This window comes from Mobula hypostoma, chromosome 1 (assembly GCF_963921235.1).
Source record: "Mobula hypostoma chromosome 1, sMobHyp1.1, whole genome shotgun sequence".
NCBI lineage: Eukaryota > Metazoa > Chordata > Chondrichthyes > Myliobatiformes > Myliobatidae > Mobula > Mobula hypostoma.
The window spans coordinates 39040919-39056793 of NC_086097.1; the positions used below are offsets into that span (position 1 = coordinate 39040919).

The following is a 15875-nucleotide window of genomic DNA, read 5'->3' on the forward strand; positions in this document are numbered from 1 at the left end:
ATGCTCGAACATCAAGTAGGTCGAAAGTTAGAGTATACAGCACAGAAGCAGGTCCCATGGCCCACCACATCCATTAAGGATCCAACAAGAGACTCTACAATGATCCCATTTACCAGTGTCTGGTTCATATACCTTGGCATTCAAGTGACATGGTTTTTGTACTCGGTGGACTCCTCTTGTTCCAAATGAATATCTTGAGTGTTCCAGGCATACAATGTCCTCTCATCCTTTTAGGATGCCCCAAAAGTGCTTTACAGCTATTAAGTATTCATTCTTTTTAACTGACACATTCATATATTAATACATACTAAACATTGCAAAACAGCAAAATAAAACTTGCTTTATGAATCATTGCTTAACCCCTTTGGAAATTGTCATCGAGACAGAGGAATTTCAGTCCTGTTTGCTTTTTCTCTTCTTGTAATAGTTGTTATGACATGTTACACAATCATTCACCAACGCCTCTAAATTCTGAAGGGGCTGGATTACGCACATCTGTACTTGCGTCCAACAATGCAGCGAGGCCACCAGATTCAAAAACAGTTGCTTTCCCCAAGCAGTAAGGCTAATCAAAACATCCACCCACTAACCCACGCCTCCAGACCACCAATCGCCGCTATTATTCCTGTCAGTCACCTTATGTACAAACACTCCTGTGCCTAGCGTCACTTTATGGACATACAATTAATCTATGTATATAGCTATCTTAAGTATTTACTGTATATTCATAGTGTTTTTTTATTATTGTATTCTTTATCTAATTGAGTTTTTGCTTGTGCTGTATCGGATCCGGAGTAACAATCATTTATTTTTCCTCTACACGTGAAGACACTGCACGCTGCATTTTCTGGTGTTGTTTTAGTGATATATCCATTGCAATTTCAAGAGGTGAACATGTAAAGCTGTTTTTAAAATTACTTTTAAAGTCCAATCATCCTATTAATACGGTAGTTGCGCAGCTGGGGTAAGCGAATCAGAGTCGGCTGCCCTGTGACGTGAAGGTGATGTCAGAAGGCGGGCGGGGTTTCGGGCGGAGTGTGTCCGGAGTGCGAGTTCCGAGCGGCCGCAGTGGAGGACTGCGTTATGGCGACACGAGGTGAGTGTTGGTGGCGAATCCTGGCGGGAAGTCGGGTCGAGCGACCCTGGTGGCGCCGGCATCTGCCTCCACCGCCCCTTGTTCTCGCAGGTTGGCTGCGCGGCGCTCGCGTTGCTGTCGAGCCTGACTGGAGGCCTAATCTTGGGACCTGTAGCAAAGGTACCAGACCAGGCCCGTGTTGAGTCCCGGATCCTCGCGAAGCGGCGAAGTCCTTATGTGGGCTGCGCCTGTGTCTAAATATATCAGATCTCCGGCAGCCCAGGGTCACCCAGCTTTTACTTTGACTGTAAGGACACCCGTTCCTTGGAGTTTTGTATTTAATTGTTGAAATGTCTTCACCTAGTGTCATGTTCCACTAGGTGTAACGAAGCACAACTTTTAAAACGTTGTCCTTTCATTTCCAAGGCATTGTAGTAAGTTTACAGCACCCTGTTTTACAAGGACCACCGTAGGCAGAGGTTAGTATCAGGAATATCGCCTTAAAAGTTATGTTCTAGGCACAGAACATTAGACTGACACGCCAGAGGGGTATTGGGGAAATGCTTAGTTTTCAGGAGTGCTGTCTTCCGAGTGGGACGTTAATTAAGACGTAACAGAAGTAGGCCATTCAGCTCATGGAATCTACTCCGATTTGATCATGGCTGATGGATTTTCCCCCTCAACCCCGTTCTCCCTGTGACCTTTGACGTCCCTATTATGATTATGAAGACACGTAGTCCTCTTTTATTGTCATTTGGTAGTGCATTCATTAATCATGATGTTTTAAATATACCCAATGATGTGGCCTCCACATCTCAGTTCTAAAGCGATGTTCTTCTATTCTGAGGATGTGCCATCTGATCCTAGACTCTCCCTCGAATGGAAGCATTTTCATTCTATCTAGGCCTTCCAATATTTAGTAGGTTTCAAAGAGATCCTTCCTCATTCTTTTAAGTTCTGGTGAGTGCTGGCCCAGAGCCATCAAATGCTCCTACATCTCCTAGAAATGGATGCTAGCATTTCATTTGCTTTCCTTACTATTGACTCAACTTACAAGTTAACCTTTAGGGAATCCTGCATGAGGATTCCCAACTTCCTGTGCACCTCTGATTTGTTTTTTCTCCCCATTTAGAAAATAGTCTATACTTTTATTCTTTCTACTGAAATTCATGACCATACAGTTCACTACCCGGTATTCCCTCTGACACTTTGCCCATTCTCCTAATCTGTCCAAGTCCATCTGCAGACTCCCTGCTTCCTCAACACTACTTGCCCACTTATCCTTGCAAACTTAGCCAGATCATTAATGTATAATCTGAAAAGTAACGGATCCAATGCTGACCCCTGCAGAACACTAGCAGCCAACAAATAAGTTGTAAATTTTACTCATTTTCTCTCCCCAATGTGTTTTGTTGCATATTTCTACTTTTTCTGTGTTACGTGTTTCTGTGTAATTTTTATTATTCTTTAAGATGTATTTGATCATTCTTGGTCTAAAACCAGTGTACTTGACTGAAACACAACAGCTTCTATACTGTTTAGATTAATGGAAATTGAATGTTTATTACATCTGATAACTACCATTAACAGCACAAACTGAACACTACAATTCTTTAAGTAGTTACTGCACACAGGGAGACCATGTAGCTCATCATGTCTGTGGTGCCCCTTTCTCCTGGCTTGTAAGTTTCGCTTTATCAAATAATCCATTCCCTGTAGAAGTTTACAGTGGAACCTGTCACGTTGGCAGGCAGTGCATTTCAGATACCAGCCATATGTTGTATTCTCTCTCTATACCTGTGACCTCTCATCTTCAACCATTCCATCATCCACTTTTGTATTCTGTGTTTTTATTGATTTAAAAACCCCAAATTGTGTATGTCTTGTTAAACCTGCCCTGCTTTTTTAACGGTACACTTACCCTTGGGTCTCTCTGTTCCAGCATTTTTTTGAGAACTTAAGGTAAACTTTGTGTCATTCTTTCTACCATACCATGCATCTCTGCCCATTCCATCAGTCTACTTCCTTCTGCAATCTATCAATATCCTGCTCACTGTTCAAAAATATAAGCAAAGGTTTCTCATTCAGTTCTCTTCAGTCCCTTTTTGCCCTCTTGTACACTCTGCAAATTTATATTAAATGTTTCAGTTATTGACATTAATGCTACTTTGAAAAAGATTTTTCCCTTTATGTCCATCATAAAAGTAGTGAAACAATGCATAGTTTCTTATGTCCACTGAAAGGAATGGTGCCACCAAAAGATGCCTGTCTGAATTGTTTGCAGACATTATTTTGTCTAAATCTGTGGAATATCTTTGTGTTACTCGAGGAAAATCAACAAAGATATTTTATACATACTTCCCAATAATGAATCTTATTGGGATTGCCATTAGTTTTCATTTAAAGATAAATGTAGGATTGGCATCAAAATTTCTAAAATTGTGGATAAAATGCATTCTCTTAATCAAAAATAAGCTTCTAGGCCTGAGCAATGTTGAAATGTTGCTTCCAACATTGAGTGATCTTGAAAAGAGAGCTTAAAGAAAAACAAATATTAATGTTGCACATATTTCAACTCTGATTTAAATGCCATTGATTTATGGTAGTTAGTAAAATAGTCTTATAACTGAATTAATTTGCTTTTTTCTGATGGGAATCATTAGCGATAGGTTTGTATTTGTAAACCAAAGAGAGGACAATTTGAATTTTGGACAATTGCTTTGTGGTATGATCAGTGTCTCTATTTATCTACCTTTTAAGGCTTAAGTGAGACAGCATCGTCACCAAGTGATGGACTTACTTCTACTGATGAAAGTGACTTGTATAAAAATATCTCCACCACAAGCAATTCTCTTCCAAAAGAGATGCTCGTGCCAAACTCTCAGCCTTCTGATACCCATGAGACCTCAACTTATGAGCCACAAACTTTAGAAAGTGAAAATGAAGTTATTGAACAGGAAACCAGTATGGAGCCCTTTACAAATTTGCCACATTCATTAGCAGCGCAAGTAGAATCTCCTGAAGGTTCAGCATCAATGGACACTGAATCTCAGGCTGAGAACTCTTCCCCTGATCGAATTGTTGACGATGTAGTAAATGTGGGACTCAGTGACTCTGAGATTTCCTTTCCTGCGGAATATGAAAAGTTTTGGAAGGTGGTTGAGGACAATCCCCAAGACTTTACAGGTTGGACGTATTTGCTGCAGTATGTCGAGCAAGAGGTGAGTAAATTATACAAAAATTTTTTAAATGGTTAAAGTACAGTGTGTTGTCATCTTTACACTGAAAACTTAGTTCTGTAGCTATCAGAATTTTTATTGCTGGTGCTAATAACAGTTCCTATCAATTGAAAAATGTGGTCCATAGTAAACTAGATGAGCCTCCAGATCCAGCATTTTCGTTGCATCACTGTAAGATTTACAATGAAGATTTCATTATGGTTCACTGCTGAGTCTTTTGTTGGTAATTTCAACCATAAGACGAATTGGAGAAAATTTGGGTTATCTTCTGTGTCAATCTTTAGAGGTTTGTATGTGAAACAATAAATTTGAGAGTTTCTGTGTTAAAATAGTTATATTATAGGTATTTGTTGTTCTATAGTTATTTGAGTTTACATTAAAGCTTTATAATTTAGATTAAATAACTATAGAGATCAGAATAAATCTTTGTACAGGCAGTTCCCAAGTTACTTAAGTGTTCTATCAGTAAGCCTTTTTCCCATTAAGTCAGAAATTCTACAGCTACCCATATTATATCACTCCACATGCATTTTCTATAATTTCATTTTATCAAATATCTTTTGAACTTGCCTAATGCTCTGCTTAATTAAACTAATGAAAGGTATAGTGGATCCAGTTGTTAATGAATACCACAAAACTACTACTTAGTATAATAGTAATAATAATATCTTGAAAAATGCTTTGAAATTATTGGGCATATTTACAGAATGTTGGATTCTTCCTGAGTCTTCTGTAATCCAGAAAGTTCTTGGACTATTAATTCTATCTGGTGGCTAGGAAATAGAGATCATAGAAAAAGGAGGAGGATAGCCCTTAACTCAGGAGTGGCGTTATCGGGGCCCTGTCATGACAGTGTTTCCGTAGCAAGCTATTCTTGTTTTTACGAGGCCAAGTTGCTAGCTCGACGCTTAACCCGACTTGGATTTGAACTCGGGAACCTTCGCTCCGGAGTCTGGTGCTGATGTTATTGCACCACCAAGCGGGATGCAAATAGAGATCATGTTCAATGTTAATAATCTGATATTTCTTTTAAAAAATCCTTTTTTTTTTGTATAGCTGGTTATATTAATAATGCTGTGGCCGGGTGTAGTTGAGGGAATTGCATAATTGCTTTGTCAGTCAAGCTCAACCCTAACGAGATGAGATTTCAGCATGTATTTTAAAGTCCAATATCCTTCCTGTTATAAACACAAGAGATTCTACAGATGCTGGAAATCCAGAGTAACACACTCAAAATACTGGACAAACTCAGCAGGTCAGACAGCATCTAAGGACAAGAATAAACAGTTGACGTTTTGGGCCAAGACCCTTCATCAGGACTGGAAAGAATGGGGGAAGAAGCCAGAAAAATGTGGAGGGAGGCTGAGGAGTACAAGCTAGCAGATGATAAGTGAAGCCATATGGGGAAGAAGGTAGGTGGTTGGGGTGGTACAGTGAGAAGCTGGGAGGTGATAGGTGGCAAGGAAAAGGGTTGAAGAAGGAATATGCCAAGTGAGGAGAGTGAGCCAAGGGGGAAAGGGAAGGAGGAGGGACACCAGAGGGAAATGATAGGCAGGAAAGGAGAGGGGTGAGAGGAGATGGGGGTGAAATTACCAGAAGTTAGAGGAACCAATGTTCATGCCGTCAGGTTGGAGACTATCCAAACAGAATGAGGTGTTACTTCTCCAACCTGAGAGTAGCCTCATCTTGGCAGTAGAGAAGGCCGTGAGCTGGCATGTTAGATTAGGATTGGGGATTGGACATAAAATGGTTGGCTATCAGGAGACAACAGGAATTCTGCAGATGCTGGAAATTCAAGCAACACACATAAAAGTTGCTGGTGAACGCAGCAGGCCAGGCAGCATCTCTAGGAAGAGGTGCAGTCGACGTTTCAGGCCGAGGCCCTTCGTCAGGACTAACTGAAGGAATATCAGGAGATCCTGCTTGTTGCAGATGTAGAGAAGATGCTTGACAAAATGGTCCCCACAATCTACATTGGGTCTTACCAATGTTGGGGAGGCTGCAACAGGTACAGTAAATGATCCTGACAGACTCGCAGTTGAAGCATTGCACCACCTGGAAGGACTGTTAGGAGCCCTGAATGGTTCCAAGGGAGGATGTGAATAGACAGGTGTAGCACTTCTTGTGCTTGCAGGAATAAGTGCTGGGAGGAGATCGGGGGGAGGGGCAAATGAACAACAAGGGAATCACAAAGGGAGCAATCCTGTGGAAAGTGCAGAGTGGTGGGGGTGGGGAGTTAAAAATATGTTTAGTGATATCCTTTTGAAGATGGCAGTGGTTGCAGAGAGTGATTTGCTAGATCAGGAGACTTATGGGCTGGTAGGTAAGGACAACAGGATGGGAAGATGGGGTGAGGGTGGATGTCTGGGAAATGGAGGAGATGTAGATGAGGGCAGCATCTTTCATGTTGCATGCTTCATAAGAAGTTACTGTGGTTTCTCTTCCTTATTGTTAGCCATAAGCATTTCTCTAACCGATAAACACTATTATACAGTTTATGCAAACCAGACACATTTACACCAGCTGTTGGCTTGTATGTTTTTCTGATTTTTAGCCCAAATATCTGCCGATTGCTTTCATGCAATAATCTGTTTAAATAAATTTTGGTGTTCTAGAAAGCATTTTTTTAAAAAAAGAAGAAATTAGAGTGAATTGACTAGATAAAGTTGTGGGATAGAATCTGTCAGTCGTCATTTGCTCACTTTTTATTGGCTGCAGAATTTTTGGAGGATGTTAAACTGCACTTTATGTATATTGGTTCATTCCTTACTATCATTACATTCTTGGTGCATTCAAGATTTAGTCCAATTAATGCAGTCTTTCAGATAGCAACCTCATTCTTTAACAGGCTGTCCAGATTTTGTCTTGGTGGAAGATATGTTTTGGCATCCCAGTCATTCACTCAGTTGTGTAAATCTGGAATTTAGGTCAACCCTTGCTCTGGAGTGAAAGTGCTCCGGATAGTTGAAGCAACTAACCATATCAATGTTTAATGTAAGCCTAGTGCAGAATACTCAGCTTGATTTTATGTTTGAATAAATTCTACTTCTTATTCACACTTTTGGCTTGGCCTAAGAATTAAAAGATAATGGATTCTTCTGTGGTTGGAATGCAGGCTTTACTGATAACAGCAGTTGCTGTATTGAATTGTTGCTTATGATAAACTATTTAACTAGTTTAGTAATTTAAAAATGCATAGTTATTACATCAATTTACAAAAGATGCATCTCAGTGATTAATGTTGGTACACTGAATGGAAATCTGAGCAATTGAATTGTAAATATAACAAATCAAAATGCAACCACATAAGTGAACTCAGCAAATGAAGAGGTGCCCGAGAGGTAACATTTGTGTATAATGTGTTGAAAGTAAACTTAAAACTTTTTTTTATTTTACAGAACCACGTTCTGGCAGCCAGAAGAGCCTTTGATGAATTTTTATCTCACTATCCATATTGCTATGGCTATTGGAAAAAGTATGCAGATCTTGAACGACGCCATAACAACCTGACAGAGGCAAATGAGGTGAATGATTTCTTGTGACTTTGTCCCTTTATTTACATTTCACTTTTAATTTGGCCATGTCTCAGATTACTACAAGCCATATTCTACTCAAAAGACTAAAACAAACCATGTTTGTAAGAGGTTTTGAGATTTTGATTTTGGCTTTAGTAAATAATTTATGGTCTCATCCACTTTTTCAGAGTTAAAATAAAAGAAAATATTTTCCCTTAGCAGTTTTCAGCTAATGTCTTCTCTCTTTGTTAACAGGTTCATTAGTACTACAGTTTGTCAAGCTTTGCAGTGCAAATCAATGCAATTTAACAAGTAGGGCAGGGCTTTTCTGACAGTTTTACTTGGGTGCTATGATTTTAAACCCAATTATTTTTCCCTGTATTTACGTTCATGTTTTTGTTTTTGCTGAATTTTATTACATTTGTGGTTAGAGGCTGTCAGTGATGTTCTAATGGGTCTGTGCCCTATGGTCTGTACCCCAAGCCTGCCCTACCTTGTCAGAATGCAGGAGCCATCTCACACTCTGAAGATCAAGGCTGTACGCGTGGAGAGCAGAACATTGTGATGTTCTTACCACCCTCCACATAATGGTAATGGATGATTATTCAAACAAATTCCTGGAAAGTAACATTTTCAGTACAGACTCTGCTGGTGGTTTTTTATTACATTTATTTCAGATATTACTAGAAACTCTTTGTCACAGGTGTACCGACAAGGACTGCAAGCAATTCCTCTTAGTGTTGATCTTTGGCTCCACTATATCAATTTCTTGAAGGAGACCTTGGATAGTGACAATCCAGAGACTGATGCAAGAATAAAAAGGTAATATTGGAATCATACCTGTACTTTGGTATGAATACATGATAATTCAATTGGTAACTTTCTCTTGACTTTGTCAGTAAATTTCATTAGAATAAAAATTTAAGATGGAAGTTTTACTTGATGATATGATTCTAAGTATATTAACCATCACCTTCATAATTCAGAATTTTGGAACTTGTCAACACACAGGTCTTTCCTAGTTTCTTCGTTAGACTGCAAGGTATAAATAGGTCAGACATTTATGACCTTTGGTCATGAGATTGTTGAGTTTAAATGTTTTGTCAGCAGCTTATGCTTGTCTTTCACAGTGAATTTTATCGCATTTAAGAACATAGGAAATAGGAGCAGGAGTAAACCATCTATAGAACATGGTTGATCTGGCCATGGACTCACCTCCATCTACCTGTCTTTTCAGATGACACTTAATTCTCCTGCTATGCAAAAAATTCTGTGTCTTAAATACATCTAATGAGGTAGCCCCCACTGCTACCCTGGGCAAGAATTCCATAAATTTGTAACTTGCTGCGGGAAAACTACCCATCTCCACCCCTGAATCTTGAGGCTAGGTCTCCTAGTTTGAGTCTCACTTATCAGTGGAAACAATTTTCCTGTCTCTGTCTGATTTATCCCTTTCATAATTTTATGTTTCTGTCAGATTTGCCTCTCTTTCTCTGAATTCCTGCAAGTATAGTCCTTCGTTATTAAGGCATGTTACATTTTTAGCAGAAAACATTCCAGTAAAGTTTCAAATGAGGTTAGGAAGATCTGAATTCCTACAATTTAAAATTATTTAGGCTAAATAGCCATCTATTGTAAATAACAATGAGGCCTCTAAACAACAGGGAAGAAATATCTCCTGCAGTTTCATCGGTTACTGGTGTAGAAGAGTGAGTGTTGCTGGAGATTGAAGAGGAAAAGCTCCCTTTGAAATGGAAGGAGAGAAGGAAAGTGTGACTGGTGCTTTATTTATGTTGAGGATGTTAGAAATTGTGGAAGATAGACAACTGAAACTGTTGGCTGAAGGGGTAGCAGAGGAGGACAAGCAAAATAATCCCCTTATATCTGATGAGGTTGGAGATGCAAGATGGAATAAAGGCTGGGGATAGCATTGATGGGTTGTGCATGAAGTTTCTGATGCAGAGAGTGAATTATCACACTATGTGGGATTTATTTAATCATTTTTCAATCAATGCTATGTCAGTAGAGCGGCAGGAACTGATACCTGGAAGGCTTATCATGTCATGGAAATGGGCCCTTTGGCCCAACTGATCACTCCTGTTTGTCCCATCTGCCCACGTTTGGCTCATTACCTTCTCACCCCTCTCCTTCATGTTGCTGTCCAAATGCCTCTTAAATGTTGCACTTATACCCACCTCACCCACTTCATAAGACAATAAGACATGGGAGGAAAATTAGGCCATTCAGCCCATCAATTCTGCTTCACCATTCCATCATGGCTAATCCCAGATCCCACTCAACCCAATATCCTTTGCTGCCTTGACCGATCAGGGAACTATCAACTTCCACCTTAAGTATATCCACGGACTTAGCCTCCACCACATCTGTGGCAGAACATTCCACAGATTCACTACTCTCTGGTTAAAAAAAAACTTGCTCTTTCTTCTGCACTAAAAGGTCACCCCCTCAATTTTGAGGCTGCGTGCTGTAGTTCTGGATACTCCCACTGTAGGAAGCATCCTCTCCACATCCACCCTTGCTGGTTCTTCCAACATTCGAAAGGTTTCATTGAGATCCCCACATATTTTCTTAACTTCCAGTAAGCATAGGCTCAGAGCTGCCAAACACTCCTCATGCATTAACCCCTTCGTTCCCAGAATCATCCTTGTGAATCTCCTCTGAATTCTCTCCAATGACATTGCATCCTTTTTGAAATACGAGGCCCAAAACTGTTGGCAGTACTCCAAGTGCAGCTTGGCTGGTGTCTTGTAAAGGCTCAGCATTATCTCCTTGCTTTTATATTCTATTCCCCTTGATAAATGTCAACAATGCCTTTGCCTTCTTTACCATAGACTTGCATAAGGACTCCAAAGTCCATCTGCAGCTCTGAAATTTGAATCTTCTCCTTCATTATGATACATTTTCCAAAACTGTATTCCATCTGCCACATTTTTGCCCATTCTTCCAATTTTCTGTCCTGCTGCAATCGCATTGCTGCCTCAGCACTACCTACCCTTCCACTTATCTTCATATCATCCGCAAACTTTGCCACAAAGTCTGGCAGCTCATTCTAGGTGCTCAGTATCCTCTGTAAAGAAGTTGTCTCTTAAAAGATCTCCCCTTAAAAATTTCTCCCCCTTTTTGTATTTGTGCTGTCTAGTTTTGTTCTTTCAAGTCTTGGGAAAAGACTTTGACTATCCACCTTATCTGTACTCATGATTTCACAAACTTCTCAGAGACAAGGGTATCTAGGAAAGATAGATGCAGTTTGAGAGTCATGTTCAATGACTTGGAGGGGTGGAATGAGATTGCAGAGATTAAGAGAGAGACTTCTGTTTTGAGTAGAGTGCCAGAGGAATAGGTATTACAGACCATGGCATAGTTTTATTATTAGTTTCTGGGCCTAAAAAAATTGTAAAGTTGTCTATCGCCACCATGAGTAATGTGATTTAATTAATGAAAATGACTTTTGAGAAAATATTCAGGAATATTCCTGGCTAGATAGCAGTACAGTAATCAATTCCTTTTTTTATAAATATTTAAACTTCTCAATTATAACAGCTCTATTCTATGATAATTCAGCTTATTTCTTTCTCAGATCCTCTTCAGTCTTGCCAATCAGCACAACCAACAGAAGGTGATGAATTTATACTTGGGCTGTGGCCAGAATCATAGGCAATGCTTGTTTCTGAAGTGTTTCTAAAATGAGCACAAATGGTTGCTGAAACTTAAATTCAATGTATTTTGACCATAAAGTTGTATCAATTAGGCACTTCAAACAAAAAAACAAGGCATGTGGAAACTTGTGGTTACAGCAACAAACTTGACAATTTCTTCTGTGTTCTTACAGTGTGTTTGAACATGCCGTGTTAGCTGCAGGAACTGACTTTCGTTCAGATAGATTGTGGGAAACTTACATTAACTGGGAAAATGACAGAGGAAATCTGCAAGAGGTGACAGCTATTTATGATCGTATTCTTGGTATTCCAACACAGCTCTACAGTCATCACTTCCAAAGGTAAGGTAGACTGAAAACCATTCATATTTATACTTTAAATGAGTTCCTGCTATTGAAAATATTCCTCTACTTTTTGAGGAATGAAAATACATGCCAGAGTAATAAGAAATACAGAAATGGGAAATAAGAGCAATGTTAGTTAGTTACCTATGGAAAGGGGACTCTTCTGTCCTGGCAAACCAAATTTAAAGAAACCGCTGGCGCAGATTCCATCTTTTTTAATGGTTTTTTGTTGCAGTTTATCTATGTTAAGAATTTTATTGCTGTGGACATTGTTGTATTATGTTGGGCTGTTCGTGAGTGCCAAACGATTCCACATTACAACAAATTCAATTTTTATATTCCTTTGTTTCATAACTGATACCATCTGCAAAAATCATTAAGAAATTAACTTCAAGAGCTGTGGTAAACCTCAAAATATATTTTTTAAATTCTCCATATTCTTTCTTTCTTTTTAAATCTTTTTATTGAGTAAGTATACAAAAAAGGTAAGCCATATAAACATTAATACAATGTTAAAGTATAATAAAATTCCAAAAGATATCAATACCAAAAAGAAATTACTACAAACAATGTAATTTAAACATAAGAAACCAAGATAACATAATAGTATACTAAATTTTATATATATCAATGGAAAAAAAAAAGAAAAAAAAAACCCCCAAAAAAAAACCCACCGTGCAGCTAACTAAAAGCAAAGCAAAGCAATGGGCTAACTTGAAACCAAACAGAGTTAAACTTAAAATCACGTCCTCAATCCCGACCTCCATTAAAAACAGTGAAAAAAAAACAAGAAGGGTAAATATTACATTAAATGAAAATATCGAATAAAAGGTCCCCAAATCTGTTCAAATTTAAATGAAGAATCATAAAGGTTACTTCTAATTTTCTCCAAATTCAAACATAAAATCGTCTGAGAAAACCAAAAAAAGGTAGTTGGAGCATTAAGCTCTTTCCAATGTTGTAAAATACATGTTTTCGCCATTAAAGTAAGAAATGCAATCATTCTACGGGCTGAAGGGGAAAGATTACTAGAAATTTTAGATAGTCCAAAGATAGCAGTAATAGGGTGAGGAGAGATATCTATATTTAATACCTTAGAAATAATATTGAAAATATCTCTCCAAAAAGTTTCCAAAGCAGGGCAAGACCAAAACATATGAGTTAAAGAGGCTATCTGCCCCGAACATCTAACACAGAAAGGATTAATATGCGAGTAAAAACGCGCTAACTTATCTTTGGACATATGTGCTCTATGAACCACTTTAAATTGAATTAGGGAATGTTTAGCACAAATAGAGGAAGTATTAACTAATTGTAAAATCTGCCCCCAATCATCCACAGAAATGGTAAGCCCCAATTCCTGTTCCCAATCTACCCTAATCTTATCAAATGGAGCTTTCCTAAGTTTCATAATAATATTATAAATCATAGCCGATGCACCTTTCTGACATGGATTAAGGTTAATTATCGAATCTAAAATATATGTAGGAGGAAGCATTGGAAAGGAAGAAAGTATAGTACTTAGGAAATTTCTAACTTGTAAATATCTAAAAAAATGTATTCTTGATAAGTTATATTTATTAGATAATTGTTCAAAAGACATAAGGGAACCATCTAAAAATAAATCCAAAAACCGTAAAATGCCCTTAGTCTTCCAAGTTTGAAAAGCGCGATCCGTAAAAGAGGGAGGAAAAAATATGTTACCTAAAATAGGAATCGCTAACCCGAATTGATTAAGATCAAAAAATTTTCTGAATTGAAACCAAATGCGCAAAGCATATTTAACTATCGGGTTAGAGACCTGCTTAAGACGTTTCGAATCAAAAGGGAGAGAGGAGCCTAAAATAGAACCAAGTGTATAACCCTGAACCGATTGTAATTCCAATGCTACCCATTTAGGAATAGATAGTATGTCCTGGTCAAGTAACCAAAATTTCATATGTCGAATATTAATAGCCCAATAATAGAATCTAAAGTTAGGTAATGCTAAACCTCCATCTCTCTTAGCTTTCTGTAAATGTATTTTACCCAGTCTCGGATTCTTATTCTGCCAAATAAATGAAGAAATTTTAGAGTCAACTTTATCAAAAAAAGATTTTGGAACGAAAATTGGTAATGCCTGAAACACATATAAAAATTTTGGCAAAAAAAACATCTTAACCGCATTAATACGACCAATCAAAGTTAAATATAAAGGAAACCATTTAGATGAAAGTTGAGTAATATGGTCTATTAATGGTAAAAAGTTAGTCTTAAATAAATCTTTGTATTTACAAGTAATTTTAATCCCAAGATATGAAAAGTAATTATTAATCAATTTAAATGGAAATTTATAATATAAGGGAAGATGTTTATTAATCGGAAAAAGTTCACTCTTACTAAGATTTAATTTATAACCTGAGAAAAGACCAAATTGTGCTAATAACTCTAAAACAGCAGGAATGGATCTCTCAGGATTAGAAATATATAAAAGTAAATCATCAGCATAGAGTGATAATTTATGGGACTTTAATCCCCGAGTTATCCCAGTAATATTTGAAGATTCTCGAATAGCAATTGCAAGAGGTTCTAATGCAATATCAAATAATAGGGGACTAAGAGGACAGCCTTGTCGAGTACCACGAAAAAGAGGAAAAAAAGGTGAGTTTAAAGAGTTAGTACGAACCGAGGCTTTAGTATTAGAGAAATTGATGCTCTATTAAAAGATTCAGGAAGTTTACCAAGTTTCAAAGAAGCCTCAAAAACCCTACCGAGCCAAGGAATCAATAAAGAAGCAAAACATTTATAAAATTCAACGGTAAACCCATCAGGGCCAGGAGCTTTCCCCAGATTCATAGAAAAAATAACATTCTTAATCTCATCCATTGTAATGGAAGTATCTAATAAGGAAGACATATCCTGTGAAATCTGAGGGAAGTCTAACTTATCTAAAAAATCATTCATATATTTAGAATCTCGAGGAGACTCTGATTGATATAAAGAAGAATAAAAATCACAAAAGGTTTGATTAATCCCCACATGATCCAGTATCAATCGATCATTTTGGTTATAAATCTGATTGATTTGAGATTTAACATAATTAGATTTCAATTGATTAGCCAGCAGCTTGCCAATTTTGTCACTGTGAACATAAAAGTCACTTCTTGTTTTCTTTAATTGGTTTACAATCGAGGACGAGAGTAGTAAACTGTGTTCCATTTGAAGTTCAGTTCTTTGTTTATATAACTCAGAAGGAGCCATAACATATTTCTTATCAATTTCTTTAATCTTGTCCACAATTACCATCTCCTCCTGCTTCTGTTTCTTCCTCAGAGCAACCGAATACGAAATAATCTGACCCCGAATATAGGCTTTAAAAGTGTCCCAAAGAGTGTTAACCGAAATATCTTCTGTATGGTTAATTGTAAAAAAAAGCTCAATCTGTTCATTCATAAAATTAACAAAGTCCGAGTCCTGAAGCAACAGCGAATTAAAACGCCATTGTCTATTATTTGGTATATTGGCCATAATTTTAATAGAAAGCTTAAGTGGAGCATGATCCGAAATGGTTATAGAATCATAATCACATTTAATCACTGAAGGAATAAGACGAGAATCAATGAAAAAATAATCAATTCTTGAATAGGAATGATGAACATGTGAAAAGAAGGAAAAATCTTTTTCCTGAGGATGCAGAAAACGCCAAATGTCCGTCGACCCAGAATCAGAAAGGAAAAAATTAATCAGATTTGCAGATTTATTAGGTAAAGTCCGTAAAGGAGCCGAACGGTCCAAAGCTGGAGACAAACAGGTATTAAGATCTCCGCCCCAGATCAATGAAAACTCGTTCAAATTCGGAAACTGATCGAACAATGATTTATAAAATTAAATTCTCCATATTCTTAGTAAATTAAAAATTGTAATAGTTTATTTTTTATTTTTGTGCAGAAATTCTACTACATTCAACAAAGGATTGAATGTGAAATTCACAATAAACTGAATCCTTAGGGTAGGAAAACTCCTGTAGAGTATCCCAATATTTTGCA

General features: G+C 37.6%; 1 protein-coding gene across 6 annotated transcripts in view; it reads left to right on the plus strand.

The window, feature by feature from the left end:
- The first annotated feature begins 1006 nt into the window (after positions 1 to 1006).
- Positions 1007 to 15875, plus strand: part of prpf39 (PRP39 pre-mRNA processing factor 39 homolog (yeast)) — a 41405-nt gene continuing 26536 nt past the window's right edge. For all 6 annotated transcript variants that reach the window (XR_010017766.1, XM_063046977.1, XM_063046986.1 and 3 more), the window contains exons 1-5: positions 1007 to 1096; positions 3836 to 4296; positions 7713 to 7838; positions 8533 to 8651; positions 11680 to 11847. Coding sequence is in view for 5 of the 6 variants with exons in the window: in XM_063046977.1 (XP_062903047.1) it covers positions 1084 to 1096; positions 3836 to 4296; positions 7713 to 7838; positions 8533 to 8651; positions 11680 to 11847 (887 nt within the window). In the remaining variant the exon portion in view is untranslated. The remainder of the gene's footprint in view (positions 1097 to 3835; positions 4297 to 7712; positions 7839 to 8532; positions 8652 to 11679; positions 11848 to 15875) is intronic.